The 20,911-nt window shown below is 36.9% G+C and overlaps 1 protein-coding gene across 3 annotated transcripts in view; it reads left to right on the plus strand.

Annotated features, from left to right (window-relative positions):
• LUZP2 (leucine zipper protein 2) overlaps window positions 1-20,911 on the plus strand; it is a 459,231-nt gene that overhangs the window by 337,063 nt on the left and 101,257 nt on the right. For all 3 annotated transcript variants that reach the window (XM_014848672.3, XM_014848664.3, XM_070491364.1), the window contains exons 6-7: window positions 2,555-2,617; window positions 8,257-8,319. In XM_014848672.3, coding sequence (XP_014704158.1) covers window positions 2,555-2,617; window positions 8,257-8,319 — 126 coding nt within the window. The remainder of the gene's footprint in view (window positions 1-2,554; window positions 2,618-8,256; window positions 8,320-20,911) is intronic.

Raw genomic sequence — 20,911 nt, forward strand, 5'->3', positions numbered from 1 at the left:
GTCTGATTACAAAACTGCAAAAACTATGTCTTTAGTGCCTAAATGATATCAATCCATAATTCTTTCTGGAATTAAAGAAGAAGTCTGATCACCCATATTGAGCACAAAGGTTAAATCAGTGAATTGTCTGGGAATCAGAATTCCCTACTCAGTGCTCTGTATCATCTGTATTTCTGAGGAAAATGCTGTCTAAGAACAACCTCTGTTGGGTCTTGACAAGTCTCCCAGATGGTCCCACAATTGGCCCCGTTGTGGTCAGTTAAAATTAGTTATTCCCGCCTCTGAATATATTTCAATACAGTGAAATACTCTCATTCTTAATCTCTGGAAATGACATTCAGCTAAGTGGAAACATATTGCTTTACACAGTTGCCCAGAAGTACCACCCGCCAGAGCAGCCTGTGGGCACACAATGTGCTGACTGCTCATGTTTGGGTGGCTGCACGATCTCCACGCCGCCAGCGCGGTCTTCCCCTCGTGGATCCGGGTGCGTCATCCGAGTCCGTCGTAAGCATTTCCAGTGAAATAACGTTCTGTTCACTGCTTTACCTAGCACCTGAAAACTGAACAGAATGAACAGAGAACAGAAGGAAAAAAGAAAGAAAAAAATATAAAAGACAAAAAGGGGAAAAACTTTAAGTGAAGACAAATTTTTAGTACAGACTACATACACCAATTTTTAAATATTTTATTAACTTTATTATCATTTCTGATAAAGTTACTCAGGTGTGGATGGTTTATGTTGGCACATAAATACTCATATCAGATGTACTTCACTCATCTTTCTCAATTTTATTTATCTTAATTTTATTTTTTAGACATTTTAACTTTTTATTGTGAAATAATTTTTGATATAGAAAAAGGCATAGCAAATTAATATAAAATGTTCTCCTGTAGCTCTACCAAAACCTCTAATGTAACATCACACAGAGTGACCATACAATTATAGGACCAAACAATTAACATTAATACGATACTGTTAGACAAACTATGGACCTTATTTGAAATTCACAAATCTTTCCACTAAAAAGCTATAAACATAAAAAGGGTTAAAAAACCCTAAATATCAAATATCTAGAAACAGCAAACATATCTCTATGTACAAAAACAATAGGAGAAATCAAAAAGGGAAAAGTAGACTAGGTTATTAGAAAAAAATTTGATTGCATGTTAAAAATATCGCAAATAGGCATTAAAAGAATGAAAACTAGGGTATTTTTAAACAAACAATCTGAGGAACACTGCTGTTAGAACATCTCTATGTTCCCCTTATTGTAGCTTACAAGCTTTTAAGTATAGTGATAATGTATATTAAATTCTCTTTAAAAACCCTAATCCTGTGCTTTGTTGTATGATGAGTACAAATATTTGCAAAAAGTCATTACTTCAGTGAATAAAGATAACCCCTCATTTGTGTAAAACATTTCATGGTGTTGAAATTCTAAATGAGCTTTTTAGAATTTCAACTCTTCACTAAAGAGGAAAAATTAGACATGGCTTCTTTCAAACTGAGGCAGCTGTACCCCCTCTCTGCATGATAGGAAGATAAAATAGGAAATGATGTTCAAAATCAGGTGGGAATTGTAAGTGAAGATCTCTTAAATTTGATGTATTCATTCATTCAGTTATTCATTTACTCTGCATAAATTTGGTTCAATTTGCTCACGGTGCTCATCAAATTGACTCTCTTTAGACTCATTATGTGTCTGAGATGTACTTTACCATCACATTGTTGGCTTCTGTAGAGACAGAACAAAGTCTAAATCCTGTGGGCTTTACAAAGTTTTCTGCCCTCCCTTAGTCTGCTTGTCTAAAAGGCCCTCAGTTGCTGGGGCAGAGACAGAAAAGCCTGAGTGTACTGAGGCCAATATGATTGAACAGCTGTCAGGGTTGAGATTCACATGGCTAAGAAAACAGGGCTTCCATGTCAGAAGTAACAAACATTTGTCTATGAATCTAGGTCATCTGTGATAGGTTCAAAGGGTTAACATATCTGTCTGTAGTGGAGCTCAGCAGAGAGAGTCTACTTATGAGGCCTGGAAGAAGAAATGAATTCTGAGCATCAAGAAGCCCTTTGAGTGCAACACACAGGTGTCAGGGATGTAAGAGGACTCTAACACTGTGGTCTATGAAGGGAGTGAGACTCCGATGGGTCTGTGAGTGTATTCCACTGGGGTCCAAGGTGAGCAGCATCCAGATGACAGTAGAAATAAATGCTTGCTGTTTTAGAGGGTGCTTTCAGAAACTAGCGTCAATTGCGGATGATTTTATAAAATAACATATATGAATAGAATAAAACAGAGTTAAATGTAAGGCCAAATGAAGTTCCGTCTTTTTAAATGAATGTGCCAATGCTAATACATCAAAATTTTAATTGAATAAAACAAACATTCTTTTACATTGCAGATTCTACTCAGTTTATACAAATCCATTATATCTCATATTATGAAGGACTTACCCATGGACAAAATATAGAGAAATGCTGTTGACATATTTAAGGAAATTGTTAATATTTTATCACTTCTTCGCAATAAAACTATGTTTCTTTCCTCAGAATAAAAGCTTGAAAAACAAACTCTTGTCAGGACGCAAGCTCTGTGGCCTCCACGCAGAAGAGGTGAGTAACTTTTCTCTTCTTCTAGCTTCAGCCGAACACAAACAGTATTAGTGCCAGATTGTTTTTTAACCCAGACATCTGGTGACTTTTTTCTTCCTCTAACATAAATGCAAACATTGGAAGAAGGAAACAAAAACACGTTTAAAACTTTTAGCTATTTTTGGATGTTTAAATATTGCATATCCAAAAAGAAAAAAAAAAATTTAAGCCAGTTAAATATTGCTTTCCTAAAATGATTTTCTGGATTCCTTCATTAACTGGATTATCAGGATTTTCTTAATACCAAATACCTGGAGGTCCATGAAGTTTTCATTTTTGTACCATCCATGTGATGTCTACAAAGTTTTGCAATAACAATAAACAGTCAGAATGAGGATTCTGGAGTTGATCATAAACCTTAAGAAACAAATACATTCATCTGTTCTACTTGCTGGGCAAGAAAATTGTCTCATGTTTTTTTAGGGGAAAAAAAGCCATTCTGGTTAATGCAGGTTTAACTAAAATCCATTTCCTGTATTCCTGATATCTCAAATCTATCGGTACTTTATGATCCCCTATTTAATGTTGTAGAAATGTAGCTCATAGTCAGTGATTCTTAGTAACAGTAATGAGGTCGTAGAGATAGTGTGGTAGTAAGTGATTTCTTGCTACCTCAAAGAGAGGAGACAAGAGTCGCTGTGTTTAGTTGGATCCTCCAAGAAGTGCACACAAAGTTGGGATTAGTTGTGCAAGGAATTTGTTAATGGGAAAGCCTGTGACTGACAAGGAACAGGCATGAGAGTCTTCCTACCACAATGCAAATCTGACCTCTGTGAAGGAAAGGGGAAGGAAAGAGGTTTGGATAGAACAAGAACAGTTTCCCCTTTGTTCCTTAGCAGTCTAGAAGTAAGGCACAGAGCTGGTGAAATACCTCCATCATTTCCTAAATATGGAGCTACTTCTCTCTCCAAAATGCTTTTCCTGTTACTATCACCTTCTAGCAAGAGGGACAGAGAAGATCACCTGGACTCACAAGCATTCCTTTGTAGGAGTCCAGCTAGGGCGTGAAGGTACATATCTCATTGCACCCTACTCGCCAGGGTCACCTGCTTAGCTGAGTGGGAGGAGGCTGGAAAATGTCATTAGGTTGGTGATCATATGCCTATCCAAAACTTGGGATTTCTTTTATTAAAGAAAATGAGAATACACCTTGATGAAAAATTCATGTAAAATTCATCATTATAAACACTGCAGTTAGAGTCTAACATGCAATATAACCATCCTTTTATAATGTCTTTACAATAATATTGAGTATGAAATGAATAGGAATTTTCAATACATAGAAACTAAAGGTTGATGCACCATAAATGAATCATTAAACCAAATGGCTTGTAGACATGAGTCTGTATGGTGTTTCTTTCATTAAAGTTTTATATTTGGGTAGAAATAGCCTCTTATATTGTTTATATTTGATTGGTTTCTAGAAATATTACATGCATAGTTTGCAGTTTCTGGGTATTACTTATATGAGGGTAGGCAGGTGGAGGTAAGTTTTGAATAAGGGCTATCCCGATTGAAGGTCCACTCTGAGATGGTTGACATGTTCCCAGGGTCCCCACAGCACTCAGATACATGAAAGAGAGATGGCTTCCAGCAGAAGATGATTTGGTGGGGTTTAGAAACAAATGAACTAACAAACAAAAACAACCGGAGCCTACCTGCATGTTTTAGTCCCTTAGTTCAAGAATGCTTCAAACTTTTTCTTCTTCTCAATTCCTTAGATCATATATTATTTCTGCCTTCTTATTTACGAATTCCTAGGTGCGCCATATATTAGCATTGTATAATGTTGAAACGAATTGATATATGTTCATTATAATTTATTCATTTGCCCTATCTCTTTATTTGTTTATGGAAAAAATTTAGTGTTTAACATTCTGGTTGATGAGAGAGACATATTTTTTTCTGCCATGATAACACTTCGAAAGAATATGGCGGCAACTTTAATTGTTTGTTTTCCCACCACCACCACAAAATGGTAATGTCTTCTATTGGTTTAGCAGCTAAATGGAGCTTATCTTGTAGATCAGTGACCCTAAACACTTGCTACTCGTAGATGAATAATATATTCAAATCCCATCGACATGCAATGTATTGCCAATGTTTTAATTTGCTAAGGCAGAATATTAAAAACAATGGAGTCTACAACACATATCACTACTCATCATCACTATTATTTTATGAAAGAAATGCTATTTGAATATGAAACTGTAGGAAAGGAAAATCTCAGAGCCTAGCTAAAATGTTCTATCATGGCCACCTTCTTCTTATGTCTTCTTCACCTTCTTCGTCTTGTTTTTATTATAATTATAACCATCATCATCACCACAAACTGTAATTTTGCTGTGGACTTGTGAGAATTTCATGACTTACAGTCACCACCAATGATTTACATTTAAAATCATTAATATAATTAAAAGAAAATTACTAAAGTCCCCAATATTAGTAATATCTGCATTGTTTGACGATTACCCCTCTGACAATTATAACTTTTCAAAATCATGCTAACATGCTAAAAGAAAACAGTCAAAGTGTCAGTTGGGTGGGTTTCAAATCAACATACATTACAAGATAGAGATGCACTCACTCAAAATGTATTTATTCTTACTCTGCCTACTCTCATCAGGTATTCAGAAGGATTTTGCTTTTTAACTCACTGAAAATTAGAAGGCTGGAATATACAATGCAGAGAAGTGATGAGTGATGAAGTGATGAAAATTTCTAAAAAATTATTTTTAAATAACCATAACTAAGCTTGAGAAATCTAGTTCTTCATGTTACTTAGTGCAGGAAAAAGACATGTAGGTTTTATTATAAATGAATCATTGCGTAATACAAGATTGGTGTTTTAATAATGAATACAAATTATGAAGAAAAGCTTAAATTATATTCTGTGCATTCAGTATAAGTATGCATTAAAAAATGAACACCCAAGGCCAGCCCCAGTGGCCTAGTGGTTAAGTTTCGCACTCTCCAATTTGGTGGCTCAGGTTCGGTTGCCAGCATGGACCTAGATGACTTGTCTATCAGTGGCCATGCTGTGACAGCACCTCACATACAAAAAGAGGAAGATTGCCAACAGATGTTAGCTCAGGGCGAATCTTCCTCAGCAAAAAAATACATAAAATAAAATAAAATAAAAATTGAACACCCAAAAAGTTTAAAGTAGGTCCTTTCTAACACTTAAAAGATAGAGCATCAATTTTGTGTAAGAATAGGAGTTAAGTTGGGCAAATTGCGCACACCATAGGTAGTAGTAGTCTCTCATTCCCCATTGATGTTGGTCAACATCAGTTTGGAAAAAAAATGAAAGTGTGTTTTCCTAACAGACTATCCTGGCCACAAATGAGTCCTGGAACAGCAGGGAGAAGATGCCAATCAACTGTGCATTTGAAGTTGGGGAAGATAACAGAAATGGTCCTTAACTGAAATCAGTAGCACAAAATTAAGGATAGTCGTGAAAACCAGGATATGTCTTGGAGATGAAGTTAATGTAATAAGAGAGAAACATTGTGTCTGAAATTCTATTCTGGGTCACTTGGGAAATTTTGTGTCAGGATGACCAGAGTCGTAGTAAATGTAGTGTTCTAAAATAGAACTACAAATTCAGGGGGCTGACTACTCAAGTGTGAGTTTTCATTCTTAAGAGCCAGTACCAACCACACACACACAATGATGGCTCTTTGTCTTGTGATACTTTATGTCTTTCATTTCACTCTCACTAACCATATGAAGAGAAAAGGGATGCCTTTTTACTGAAATGGAAAAATAGCAACAAGTTTGTAAGTAATTACATATAGTCATTTGTAACAAATCCTTGCTGCTTCTGGGTATAGAGTTTGAGTACATAATCCAGAATTGTTAATGTGTCAAACCCTTTCTCCCTTCCTCCCTTCCTTTCTCTCTCCCTCTCTCTCTGGCCATTCTCTCTCTCCCCTGTCTATTTCTCCACTCTCTGCTCCCCCATCACCCCGCCTGCTCTCCTCACTTTCCCTCTCTCCTTCTCTCCTCTTCTTTTCTTCCTTTCTTATATTTTCATTTCATTTTTTCTTCTTTTTGTTCTCTCTGATCAACTTCCTGATTCAACAGATCATGAAATGCAGTTGGCTCATGATAGGGAGACCTGTGAAAAACTGGTTTCTAACATTAGAGCCTTGCGGTGGTCTATCATTTACAACGCTTTCAATATTTTTCTCTAGTTGGTGATGTTTCCAGCATTAGGCAGGGATTTCGGAATTAGAACACAGTCATGACAGTGTCCCACTGTGCCAACTGTACTAGTGTGCATGGTTAGAGATGTTCTGAATATAATAGGAAACTGAGTCACAGTACAGTTGCAGTTCATTCAATGAAAGACTCTTACAGTCGTATGCTTGGAAAATTGTAGTGTTTCAAAAATGTGAGTGGGCTTTACTTATTAAAGAGGACTTTCAGTTCACTAGGATATAATAGTCCCATGAGGATCTTGTGTTTATTATGTACTATGGTTAGCTACTTTTAAAACTGAAGTTTATTGAGATATAATTTACATACAATTCACTTCATTTAAGTATACAGTTTGATGGGTTTGATCAATGTGTATATTTAAAATATAAAATGTTTCTATCAGCCTCAAAGTTTCCTCTTGCTATTTTATAATCTTTATCAGCAACCCCCAGCCTATGTCAGCTACTCACCTGATTTCTGTCCCTATCCTTTTGTCCTGTCTTGAATATCACGTAAATGGTATTATACAAAATTAGCTTCTAGTGACTGCATTCTTTCACATAGTAGAATAACTTTTGAAATCCATCCACGTTGTTACATGTTTCTGTACTTAATTCATTTTTAAAAATTACCCAACAGGACTCTAGGATTCCATTTCATAGATGTACCATAATTTGTTTACTACTCACCAGTTAAGGGACATGTGGGTTGTTTCCAGCTTTTGACTGTTATGAATAAAGATACCATAGACATTTATGCATATATTGTATTTTATCTTGAGTAAATGCCTAGAAAAAAGTGCTATATAATGTAGTATGTATATGTTTAACTGTATAAGAATCTGTCAAACTGTTTCCCAAAGTGGCTATACCCTTTCACATTACCACTCAACTATTTTGTCAATTATCGTTTTTTTCATGTGACTATGATAATCCATTTGTTTGTGGTTTCTTTTCTCCTATTGAAGAATCAGAACCTATAATCTTAGATATAGAAAGATAAATAACTGAGGTCCTTATGTTAGAGTGTTTGAAACTGGATTTGCTCTGGAAAAACGGGAATGCATGATCATCTTCTGTGGCTTACTGGAACGTATTTCAGTGTGGTAGCCAAACATGTCTGCTGAGAGAGATTTCTTTGCAACTTTCTTTAAATATTACTCTTTAAACAATATGCTTCCTTTGAACAGGCTTCAATTTGCTCTTCCTGCCTAAAGTAACTGGAAGTCCAACTCCCAAAGCAGAGAATAAGCTTTTCTGTTTCACTTCCAAACTAGTTGGGCTCTTTTTTGCTTGGCAGCAAAATTTATTCTTGTACAGTTGGAAAGAATTTTAATCTGCATGTTTGAAAATATAGATGATATTAAGGCCCTAATCTATTTTTCTCTCTTGCAGTCAAAAAGAATCCAATCCCAGCTGAAGGAACTTCGTTACGGGAAGAAGGATTTATTGTTTAAGGTGAGCGTCTTTCTCTCTTCCTCCTCTCACTTGCTAGCTCAATATGTAAGCGACCTAACATATTATTTAGCTTAAATTTAATTTCCATATTTTCACAAGAATTAGAGTTGTGTTTGGCTGCATTGAAAATGCTTTCATTTTCTTTCCTACTTAATTAATGGAGATAAACAAAGATATGGTTTCCTGGGTACATTTGTAATCAAAGGCAGGCATCATTCCAAAGTGTTTAAAGTCTCTTTGTAAACTTCAAATACTTTAATTCAGCACTGAGGAGTATTGTATTTTAGAATATTTACATTAAGGAGAGCATATATGAAGCAAGTTTCCAGAGATGAGATCCACTGCTATCCTACATTCTTGACTTCCAGATATCCCTGCATAAGTCTCTTTGTTATTAAGACTCTTTGTACTTAATCAGTGTTGATTGTTGATTGCCTTTGGTTATTGATACTTTTCTTTACAAGACTATCAAGTCAAGACCTATGTGTAAGTAGACATCTACCACAAACGACGCATGTGGTAGACTGAATAACTCCCCCCCCGCCCCCAAAGATATCCACTTGCTAATCCCCAGAACATGTGAATGTTATCTTTTATGGCAAAGGATACTTTGCAGATGTGATTAAGGATCTTGAGATGGGAAGGTTATTCCAAATTATCCAGATGGGCCCTAAAAATCATTGCACAAGTCCTTATAAGAGTGAGATAAGAAGGCCTAAATAAGAAGAAGGTTGTGTGACCACAGAAACTAGGGGAGGAAAGGCACTGTAAAGGATTCTCCCCCATAAACTCCAGGAAGAGCCAGCCCTGCCAACACCTTGATTTTAGTCCTGTAAAATTCGTTTCAGACTTCTGACTTCCAGAACTGTAAGAGCATAAATTTGTGTTGTTTTAAGCCACTTAGTTTATGAAAGTTTGTTATAGTGGCAAGAGGAAACTAATACAGACTTTTATCTCCCTTGAGCAGGGGAGATAAGAGGCAGGGGCTCTTAACTGTCGTGCTTGTGGTACATTGGCATTGCCAAGTGATTGAGTATTAGGCTCTTGGTAGTAGGAATAACAATTTGTTTAGTGAATAATAAGTGCTAATTACTTTTTGTGTAATATTCTTTTTAAAAATGTTTTCACCACAATGATCATCCCAATCTACGCATGTCAGGTTTAAATTAAAAAGGGGTGGTACCTCATTTTATTTAATGGTTGGAAAATTCTGGTATTTTTCCAATGAAAACAATAAGAACTTATCCTTGGCCCCTTTACTTTTGGCTTAGAGTTGTGGGAAAGTGTTCCTATTATGTCAAACAATATTTATTAAACACTCATTCCATGCAAGGCATGAATCTGGGCACATCTTGCCATTTGCTCTTCCATAAATAGTCTCCTTGCCATTCCTTTGACCTCATTTGTAACAAGATTTTCCCCAGCACACCAAGGAAACTGTGAATTAATTCTCTTTAGTGAGTGCTGACCCCCACCTCTCAGCACTCTGCTTGTTGTATGTGATAAGTAGATACAAGTATGAAACCCAAGGAATTGCCTATCTTTAATCTTTCATGCTGAGACAGTTACACTCAAGATATCTTAACTCCTACATTCAGCTTGGCCTTAGCTTTTTGCAGTCATCAAAAATAAATAGTTGAAACTGGCAAAAAAAGAAAAAGTGTGTGCATGTGTTTGTATATTTTCATTTACAAAGAAATTTCTAGTTCCCTGTGAATTAGTTTAACTTAATATTGGGAATGTAATAAAACATACTCAAGGTCCCTAGAGCTGATAAATTTTAGGTATTAGGCTGAAAGATTTGTATAAAGATAGATCATATGAGGCTGTTTAAATCTTTTGAATTTCATTTCTTAAGTTGAAGAGTTACAGAAAGAAAAGTTAGGAGAAGAGAATGAGGAAATCCAATCATTTTTAGTGATTTGCTTCTCTGTAATATGTCAGTTGTTGAATATAGATTTGTCGTTTATCAACGGTCAGAAATTGCCAGAATCAGGATTTATTGAAAATCTTTATGACTTAAAAATGAGCCATTATTTGTAAGCCTTGTTATTTCACCTCACTTTGAGAGAAGCACTTATATATGGAATCAGGTGAATTGTGTATGAATAGAACATGAAGTTGCATAAATTATGATGCCTTCAGTTTACATTCTTCCAAAAAACTTTTGAACAGCAGGATTTTTATTAACTACGGTAACAAGAAGTCTGGAAGCATGAGTTTTATAGTTTATTCGGTAGCTAAACAGTGCCAATAAGGACCCAGATTTTTTTGTTTGTTTATTTTTCCTGCCTTTTCATGTCACTATCTTTAACTTACAGCCTTGTTTTAAGCTTTGATTTCTCATTGTACTATGATAGTGGCTAAAGACTATATCTATATACTATCTTCGTCCAGCTGTGCACCAAGGCAGAGAAGAAAAGGGGAAGCATTTGTCCTTCAGCATCATAATTTTTCTAGAGGAGAGGAATTTTTTAAGAAGTCTTCCCAAACTTGGTCATGTATCTAAGCAGAAGTGCGACCTTAGGGTTTTCAGCTTCTATTGTGAAGGATTGCTTCTTTTATATATAGAGTAAAAGGAAGACAATTTCTAATGGGGAGGCAACCAACAGTTTCTGCTATAATGCACTCATCTGCTCATCTTGATGGCAGCAAACTCATCTGATGTGCTTACTACTATATGGACAGTGTACATTGTAGGTCTTGCATAAACATATGCTAAATGAATGTATGAATGAGTACATACATACATACACACATAAATAAATTGATCAGGGCCATAAATAGTAGAAACTCACATATGTAGCCCTAGTGGATATGTGATCACAGAAATTTATCCATGAAAATGAGCCCATAAAATATCTTTGGTAATATTTTGCTGAACCCTGAGATGAGTAGTAAAGATTTTATTTCAAGTAGTTTCTCCATGAATCTGTTCAATTTTGAATGGATTTGATGGTTTTTAGTAAAAATAGACTTTGAAGGAGCCATGCTTGCTGCTGAAGAACTTAAATTTTATCTTAAAAATAATGGCATGAGCTGACAACTGCGAGACATGTTGATAAATTCAGTGTCCTTATTAATGTTCGAGAGCTGCCTTTGATGGGGGAAGGCTGCCAGCCGCAGTAAACAGTCTGCGCTGGAGAAAGAAGCGAGGCTGCTGACTGGTGCTTGCCCAGGACTTGAGTTACTCTTCATCCTCCTTGATCCCCCTGGAGCGGATATTCTCTGGAATACCTACTCTGGGTTGGGCTGCTCTATTTTACTTTTACATATAAACTTCTTTCTCTATTCTAAAAGTATTATTTTCTCACTGTCGAAAATTCTCAAAAAGTGCCAAAATGTATAAAGCCAAAGGAAAACAAACTCCTATTATTCAGGAAAAACACAGAATGTTTTGAAATATTTCATATTTCTGTCTAGTTCCTTCTGTACTAGGCATAATCTGCCTTGCGATTAACATATTTGTTACTATATATTATATATGATATATACTCTGCTTTCTCACATAGTTTTAAAACATAAAGATACCCTTTAATTATCATTTCTTCATTAAAAATTTAAATGTGTAATTTTCCATAATATATGTATGCCAAAAGGGACTTAACTCTTTCCTGATCGATATGTGTATATTCATATGTATATGTGTGTATTATGATTTTAATTTATATATGATAAAAAATGCTTTCTTATTTTTAACTTCAGGTATAGTTTTATTAAACGTCTATCTAACTGTAAAGTAATTCACTAAAATTATTGGAAAATGTAATGTTAATGATACCTAGCACACATTACATTTTTTTTCGAGTTTAGATTTTTTTTAACGTTGTTGAGGAGTAACTGACAAATATAATCCTATGCATTTAAAATGTACAGCATAATGATTTGATAGACATATACATTGTGTAATTCCAACATCGAGATAATTAGCACACTTATCACCTCATACAGTTACCTCATTTTTGTGTGTGGTGAGAATGATTAACATCTAAGCGCTACTCTCTACAATTTTGAATTATATAATACCCGCTACTCTCTTATTAACTATAGTCATCATACTGTATGTTTGAATCTCAAAACTTTTTTTTACAATTGAAAATTTGTACCCTTGACATATATCCCCTCATTTCCTCTCCTCCCTGCACCACCCCCCCCCCCAACCTGCCAACTACCACTGTTTCTATGAAATCAGCCTTTGTTTTAGATTCCACATATAAGTGATACCAAGCAGTATTTGTCTTTCTTTGTCTGGCTTATTTCACTCAGCATTATGCCCTTCAGGTCCATCCATGTTATCACAAATGGCAGGATTTCTTTCTTTGTTTATGGCTGAATAATATTCCATTATGTATAGACACCACATTTTCTACACTTGATCTTAGTCAAAAGGCCAAGAAGCAATCAAGCCACCCTTGATGGCCTGCTGGTTAAGTTCAGCATGCTCTGATTCAAGGGCCCAGAACCACACCACTCATCTGACAGGAGCCATGCTGTGCAAGTGGCTCATGTAGAAAAACTAGAAGGACTTACAACTAGAATATACAACTATGTGTATTTCCTTTCAGAAGTAAAAAAGAGAAAGATTGGCAACAGATGTTAGCTCAGGGCAAATCTTTCCCAGAAAAAAATAAAAATAAATGGCCGAGAAGTGATACACCACATTTTCTTTATCCATTCATCTGTTGAAGGAATTTAGGTTCATTCTCTATCTTGGCTATTGGGAATAATGCTGCAGTGTGGAGACATCTCATTGAGATACTGACTTCTATTCCTTTGGATATATACCCAGAAGTAGGATTGCTGAATCATGTTGTAGTTTTATTTTTTATTTTTTGAGTAACTGCCATACTGTTCTCCATAAAAGCTGTACCAATGTACATTCCCACCAACAGTGTATAAGTGTTGCTTTTTCTCTACACCCTTGCCAGCATGTGCTCTCTTGTCTTTTTGACGATAGTAATCCCAACAGGTGTGAGGTATATTTCATTTTTGTGAATCTGTCTCTTCTCAAGTTAATGTTTATCTCATGCACGTATTAAACCATTTTTTTTAATGAACAAAAGCATTTTCAGTGCTATTAATTTGCAACAAGTGTCAATTTATCTCCAGGTCAATGAGCTCTGGCCCTAAACTATAGGCATCTAGCAGAAGAGGTTTAGAGGGGTTACTGATTTTATTTTCTGACCTGCTTTGACAAGCTTTAAGGTTTTAGAATGCATTTAGTGGTGCCTCAAAATAATTCTATGAGTCAGTCAGGCCAGGTAATAGTGTTACCTTATCCTGGATCAGAAAAACAAGGCCTGGAGAAGTTAAAAGAAGTGTCTGAGATCATTAGAACTAGTAAGTGGCAGAGTTTTATTCTGAACTAAGTCTTTTGACTCCACTATATCACATTTTTCCCAGTTATATTTCTACTTTGTATCTTAGGGTGATTTATACATTATATATATATATATATATATATATCTAATTTTTTTTTTTTTTTTTTGAGGAAGATTAGCCCTGAGCTAACTACTGCCAGTCCTCCTCTTTTTTGCTCAGGAAGCCTGGCCCTCAGCTCACATCCATGCCCATCTTCCTCTACGTTTTGGATGCCTACCGCAGCATGGCTTTGCCAAGCGGTGCCATGCCCGCATCCGGGATCTGAACCGACGAACCCCGGGCCGCCGAGAAGAGAAACGTGCGAACTTAACCGCTGCGCCACCGGGCCGGCCCCTATACATTATATTTTTAAGAAATATTCTCTAATGCCCTCAAAGATCTAAAGAGCAAGCTTGCATAGCTGAACATAAAACTTGGTGACATGAAAAGGAAAAACATAGTATCTGTTGGTAATTAAAACTCAATGCATTTCCTAAAAAACATAAACATTTTCGGTACAAAAATATGATGCTTTTGGCTTAGAATTGGCAATCTACCCTACTAGTCATTAAAACAAAAGGATAGGGGAATGTTCTGTGGGTTGGAAACAGGAGAAAATTAATTGACCTTGTCCAAATCAATCCAGCCTTTCAGACTTGTGGCTTCCATGCTTAAAGCACAAGAGTCAACCAGCCTCATTTATTTTTTCATTGTTCTCTGGATAATGGAGTAGGTATGCAGGTTTAGAAGGACAGACAGGTTTCTTATCAGAAGTCATGACAAATTTAAATTTAGTAAACATTATTTTTTCTCCAAAATTGTTGGGAATTCTCCAAATACTGAAAATCACTAAAAGTACAGGACTTTTTAGGAAACCAAACCCAGAGATTTAAAGTGACTTATTTATGATTACACAATTTCAATCTAAGTGTCCTGGCTTCAGGTTTCTGGACCGTTCAGAATTATTGATAGAAAGTGCGTTATCTGTCGGGCACTGAGCAAAGTGTTCTTTCCATTTGAACAAGATGCCTTCATGCTTTAGTGAGGGGCTTGAAGTCAATGGATACATTTCAGGAAGATGCTGACTGCTCAGCATTTGTTCATAATTTTATAGGTTTGCGTATGGCATTTTTATTAGAGAGGAGCTTGTATAATTTACCATATTATCAAATGGTCTATAAGCCTCTAAAGTTTAACAGTTTAAAAACCATTACTTTACGTATGGACCCTCACCTGCTACCATTTTAAACACCCCAGGTGCCGGTAAGCCAAGCTTTCTCTGGCTGTTATTGGGCATGAACCATGTTTGCTCCAAGTCTCTGTCTTTCTCCTTCTTACTGTGTTCACTTATTAAATGTGTATTCTATAACTGCCAGGTTATGTTATGAAATATTAGATGGTTATGTTAGAGACATTTTTTAAAAAAGGTTGATAACTTTAAATCACGTTTTTAGATTTTTCCATTTTAACCAAATTGTACTATTAATTCAGGATTTGAAAACTTGTTATGACATACCACACAGGAAAGCAAAACATTTAAGATGGTTTAAGCCAGGTCTTAATGTATAAATACTTTTAAACATGTGAATATCTTCGTGTATCCCATCCCTCACCCAGTGCTTACCCCATACCGTGGTTGTCTGTCATGGTGCTCTTTCCCACTAAGCTTGGATCTGGCCTAGAAATCGCTCTCATTCCAAGATTTGAAGCAGCTCCTCAAAGTCAGTCACAGTTGGTCCTCAGAATAAACCTACTCACTATCCCTGAATGAGCTCTAAATATATATATATACACATATATATTTTGAGGAAGATTAGCCCTGTGCTAACTGCTGCCAATCCTCCTCTTTTCGCTGAGGAAGATTGGCCCTGAGGTAACATCCATGCCCATCTTTCTCTACTTTGTGTGTGGGGCGCCTGCCACAGCATGGCGTGCCAAGCGGTGCCATGTCCGCACCTGGGATCTGGACTGGTGAACCTCAGGCCACCAAAGTATAACGTGCGCACATAACCGCTGTGCCACTGGGCCGGCCCCTCTAAATATTTTGCCTGTAGCTGCTCTTCAGTCTCTAGAGAGCTACTCTCCAGGATCTGTTCACCATTGTCTTACTATTGAAGTAAATAATATTTGTCACATATTTTCAAAGACTTTGTAGAGAAGTGGTCTATAAGCTAAAGAAGGTTAGAGAACAGGGCACAAGTAGGAATCCTTGTGCAGAAAATCAAAATGAAGACAATTAACTTTAGTCCTAGAACATTCTTCCTTGGGTCTGAGAGGGTGGGGGAGCCTTGAATTGCCGACCTTTTCCACCTATTCTTTTCCTATTTGTCATGTTTCATGTGGGTCTTGCCTTAGCAAGCTGTCCTCTCTGAGAGCGGCCCCCAACCTTCACCAGGCTCAGGGACTTGGCACGTTTTCTTGCTGGATCGTATATAGAGCAGTGGCGCCCCCATGAGACCTTGGGGAAAATCACTCTCCTTGTGGGACTTGCCTGGGATTCTACTCTTTCCGTTCCAAGCACAACAGCTGCCAGTGGGTGCCCTGATTTCTTTAGATTCTAAAAGCTTCTTTTCTCAGGACATTAAAAAACTGTTTTTTCAGTGTGAGACATCTCTTTCTTCTCAGCACACTGAAACTTCCATGTTTCTCATCAGAAGTCATCTTAGGTTCTGAAATTATAGATTAGAAATTACAGCCTTTTGTAGAGTTAAATTGGAGCACCCTCGACGTACTCGCTCAGGGACATACCGCGTCCTCAAATGGCTTTTCAGCTCTCATTAAAATATGCAACAATTACAGTAGTATCTCTATTCTAAGGATAATTTTTTATTTGCATGTAAAAGAAAAAACAGGGAAGAAAACAAAGTAATTTCACTTATTACACAATTTTGAAAAATGCCGTTTTCCATATCCTTTATCTTAACCGCGTTACCAACTATAATTTCAGAAAACAAGAGCAAATTATTGTTCTCTTTTGAATACTTCTTTTGGCAACACATTTAGATGGTCCCCTTTGTCATGGCAGGAGACACTCCAGAAGCATATTTGTGAGTTTATTTGATTTACTTCATTTCATTTCATTGCTGTTACTCAGTTACGAGGGCGTTTGCTAACCTCCACATGATAAAAGAGAAGCAGCCAATTACCTCTGAGGGTAATTGCATAGAAAGCTGCGGCAACAGACACGATTTAGAGGAATTTTAAAGAGGAGAATTCTCCATAAATTTCATAGTTTATAAAAAGGGCTGTACAGCTTATGAAGGCAGGAGCAGAATCCCTCAGCAGTCCACACTGGCAGTCCTTTGCCACGGCAACCCCACCGCTGGGTCACTGTCCTGATCCAGCTCTTAAAGGAAGACTGCAGGTGTCTTAGTTTCTATGATTGTCATTTGGACTTAACAAACCTCATCTGAGAAACAAGTCAGATCAACTTATTACATAAGATTTCAACTACATAGGAGCGTCACATGAGAAGTATCCTGTGACACTCTCGATTCTAGTCTCTTGCATGATGTTGCCTCATCTCCTGACAGCATTGCCTCTGATTGTAAAGGCTCAGTGATTGAGGTTCACGCCATCCTAAGGCAGGTTTTTTCCTTCTTACGAGTTCTGACTGTTGGAGAATCCCCTTCTCACTCCTGATTATATTCGAGTTTTTGTACATATACATCTGATTCCCATACAGATGCCAGGCTCATATCTCTAAAGTAATGTGTTCTTCCCCACAGTCTTGTTGGGGTTCCTTCTTTAGTCTTTGTCTCCATTTGCCCTTTCTATTCTCTATGCTCACTCTTTCAAGACCCCTTCAGAAGGAGAATCTAAGTTTATGATACAATTGGTTTTCAGCCCCAAGAACATTTGTGGTTTTAGTCAAGGGTAGAACTCAATTTACTGCTAATGGTGAAATAAACTGGGGAGGTGAGGTGGGGTGTGTTATTTGAGTAGGCGGTGAAAATCCTGTCAGTGCCCTGAACTCATGCTACTCAGCCAGAAGCCAAAATTTACAGTCACCAACAAACATTTTTCCAGATTTCTTCCCAATTTTGTAATCTCTACTTTTGTCAAAGTCACTGCTAGCATACCCTTCCATTCCAACCCCAACCACTGCTACTCCAGCTCCAGAAATAGAACTGTGAAAATTCCCTGAGGCTAGAAATACCCACAAGGGGCATTTTAAATGATGTGCAGAAATTCTATGAACATATTTTGGATGAAATCTTTTTGCTTAATCAGTGCTTCTTATAATGAATCACTAAACCACAGAGCACCCCCTATGGGGTCTGGGAGCACAGTGCATGCTGGAAGAGGCAGAGAACAGCACTGCTAAGAGAGACTGTTTCACAACTTTGACTAATCTCTCTACAGAAGGTCTTATACCAAACCTAAGCATCATCTACTGAATATTTTGTCCATTTCTTCTTCGTTAGTAAATGTATCTTGATGTGGTAACAAGAGTATATGGTTACAGCCAGGGGATCTGGTCTTTGTCAGCGTTTTCACTTAAGCAGTCACTTAGTCTTGTTGGGTATCAATTCCTCTGTCAGTAAACTATGGATAAGATTAATACACACACTTCAGAGTTATTTAACGGGACCAAATGAGATTATATATGCAAATGAATTTTGTGAAATATTTTATACACGCTCCATTATCAATAGTTTTTTTTTTCCAGAGGGAAATTTATTTCTCAAGATATTCCCTGGTCCCTTTTTCAGAGTCTAAACAATTATTCTTCTTAGTCTCCTTCAAGAAATGCATCACATCTTCTCAACTCGGGGCGTCACACTTTGCAGCCTCTGGCATGTGCAAAACCACACTCTAGGCTCTTTTTTCTCCGTTAGGATATAGACCTGCCTTGGAAGGCAGCAGAAGAACAGTTCCTCCCCTTCATTTTAGGCAAATGTATTTGTTTTATTTATTTATAACTAAAGGCAAAAGAATTTGAGAATGTTCTGGACAGAAAAACAACTCATGGTTTTTAGTATTTATATGCAATCAAGGACTAAAGGCATAATAGCTTTTTAGAAATGATATTGTTGGGATATCCATATTTTTCTAATAAAGTTTTTGCTTTTATTTTATTAAAGAAAAGAAATTGATGTAGAGACCAAGAACTAAATGCAATTTCTTAACATAATTGCAGCTGACCATTGTCTGGAGTCAGAGACAGGGAAGATTACATTCTCTTTTTCTACTCTTTTACCTTATTGTTTGTGGGGATAATAAATGGAAGTTGTCCGTAATCTTAGATGCTGAGAAACATTTGCTATAATAATTTGGTTTCATGCTTGCTTCTATCTTGGATAAATTTGATATGCTGATATACTGGTAACTTATTTGTTAAAATATGTAAAATTTTCTAAAATATTATTGAGCATAGCCCTCTGGAATTTTTTTTGTTGTTTTAAGTTAAGCATAAACTACATTAACTCGGTATTACATCACTCCCCCTTTTTTGTGTGTTACATTTATTTTTGCTTTAGATGCAGTGCAGATAATAGTGATCCTGCATATACATTTTCACTTATTCAAGCCCTTTTATTTGCATGCTTCTTGAATTTTAACATTGAGTTAGTCTGTAAGAGTTCAGTAGCAATCAAGCCCGGTCTTACAGGTTCCCTGTTCAGTTCTGGCTGTTTTAATAATAATCCTCAGCTTTACTGAATGCGGATGTTCCATTGGTGTTTCCTAAGTTTTAATGTGTTGCGATCACCTGAGCCTCTTATTAAGAGCACATTCTGATGCCCTAGGTCTTGGACAGGGTTTGAGATTCTGCATTTCAACGAACCCCTTGACAGTGCTGACTGTGCCGGTCTATGGGCCACACCTTAAATTACAAGGCTGTAGGCATTTAATTAATCTGATGTGAAAGGGTTTTGTTTTACTTATTCTTAATTTTAAAATTCTGTGGACATTGTTGTGACAGAAAGAACTACCATTTGAAATCAGGTGATCTGAGTTCCCTTTCAGCCTTTTCTTACTGGTGTTTCTTTTGTACATGGACCTTTGAAAGAGGGTGTTTGCATTTATTTTTTAACATTCTCATTTTTTTTTTCACTCATCATGGTTGACACATTGTTGCACGCATCAGAAAAACAAAGTCGGATGGAAAATTGCTCTGCCCTCAGTATAGTAAGGGAGACAGGCTAGTTTACAATTAATTTCGACAAAACGTGATAACTGTTTTATAAGTATCTCATCTACCACTCTTGTGGGGGGTGGTCAGTGAAGGAAGGGTCAAAGATCAGTAAAACTATTAGTGTAATGGGACAAGCTTCATGGCAGAGGGACACTGGATTAGACCCTGAAGGCATTGCAGCAAAGCCTGTGCTTGGTAAACACTCAGTACTAAATATCTATAGAACTGACGGAAAGAAGAAAGGAAGGAAAGAGTCACGGAGTGAGTGAGGGATGCTGTCTTTGTTGAGAAAACAGTCTAAACACAGGCAGGGGCATTGGCCATGCATTACTATTGAATAAGTTGTCAGAGGAACTTGCTGAAATTTTTGGTACATGTGGAGAGAGGCAAGAGAAGAGATGGGGAAGACAGGATGGTGCCAAATCATGAGGGGCACTGATGGTGATGCTAATAATTTTTAGAGAAAAGTGTCAATTTTATGAACAGTGCTTCCCTTTATTAGTGAGAAAAAGGTTCAAGCTCCTGCTAGCTTGCCTGTGGAGATAGGTTTCCATCTCTGGTTTGTTTTTCTCTGCCCATGGGTCCTGGGCAAGGCCTGTCTTTCCAGCCAGGGGGGCACATGCCAGCAAACTTGACATCATGTGTGTGCTTCTGACTGATCACCAGGCCCACAGGTTCTGGTCCTGTTTTGTTTTCTCTTTTACTAGTTACCAACTTAAATATCTCTAAATATCTTTAAAGTAAATATAGGACAAAAGGAGAGAGGAAAGGAGGCTGATGATATAGAAGCATTATACTCAGAAAATAGACCCCCAAAAACCTCATTATGGTCTAATATTTTCGTATTTCTTTTTAATAAGCAATTTAATGAGAATGGAAACTGTATTGCTGCTTAATGGGGTATAAAACTTTTCTCATTTAAAGTTATCTGCTAGACTGTGAAAGAAGTAGACTCAAATATTCTGGGCAATCAGGAAAAACACGGCAGCACTTGGATTAGTCCTGCCTACTTTGGGAATTTATGAAGCCCATGTCCTATTCACACTGGGCTCCCTCTCTTTATCTCCAAGCCGTAGCAGAGGCCAGATTGTG

Source organism: Equus asinus, chromosome 20 (genome assembly GCF_041296235.1).
Source record: "Equus asinus isolate D_3611 breed Donkey chromosome 20, EquAss-T2T_v2, whole genome shotgun sequence".
Lineage (NCBI taxonomy): Eukaryota > Metazoa > Chordata > Mammalia > Perissodactyla > Equidae > Equus > Equus asinus.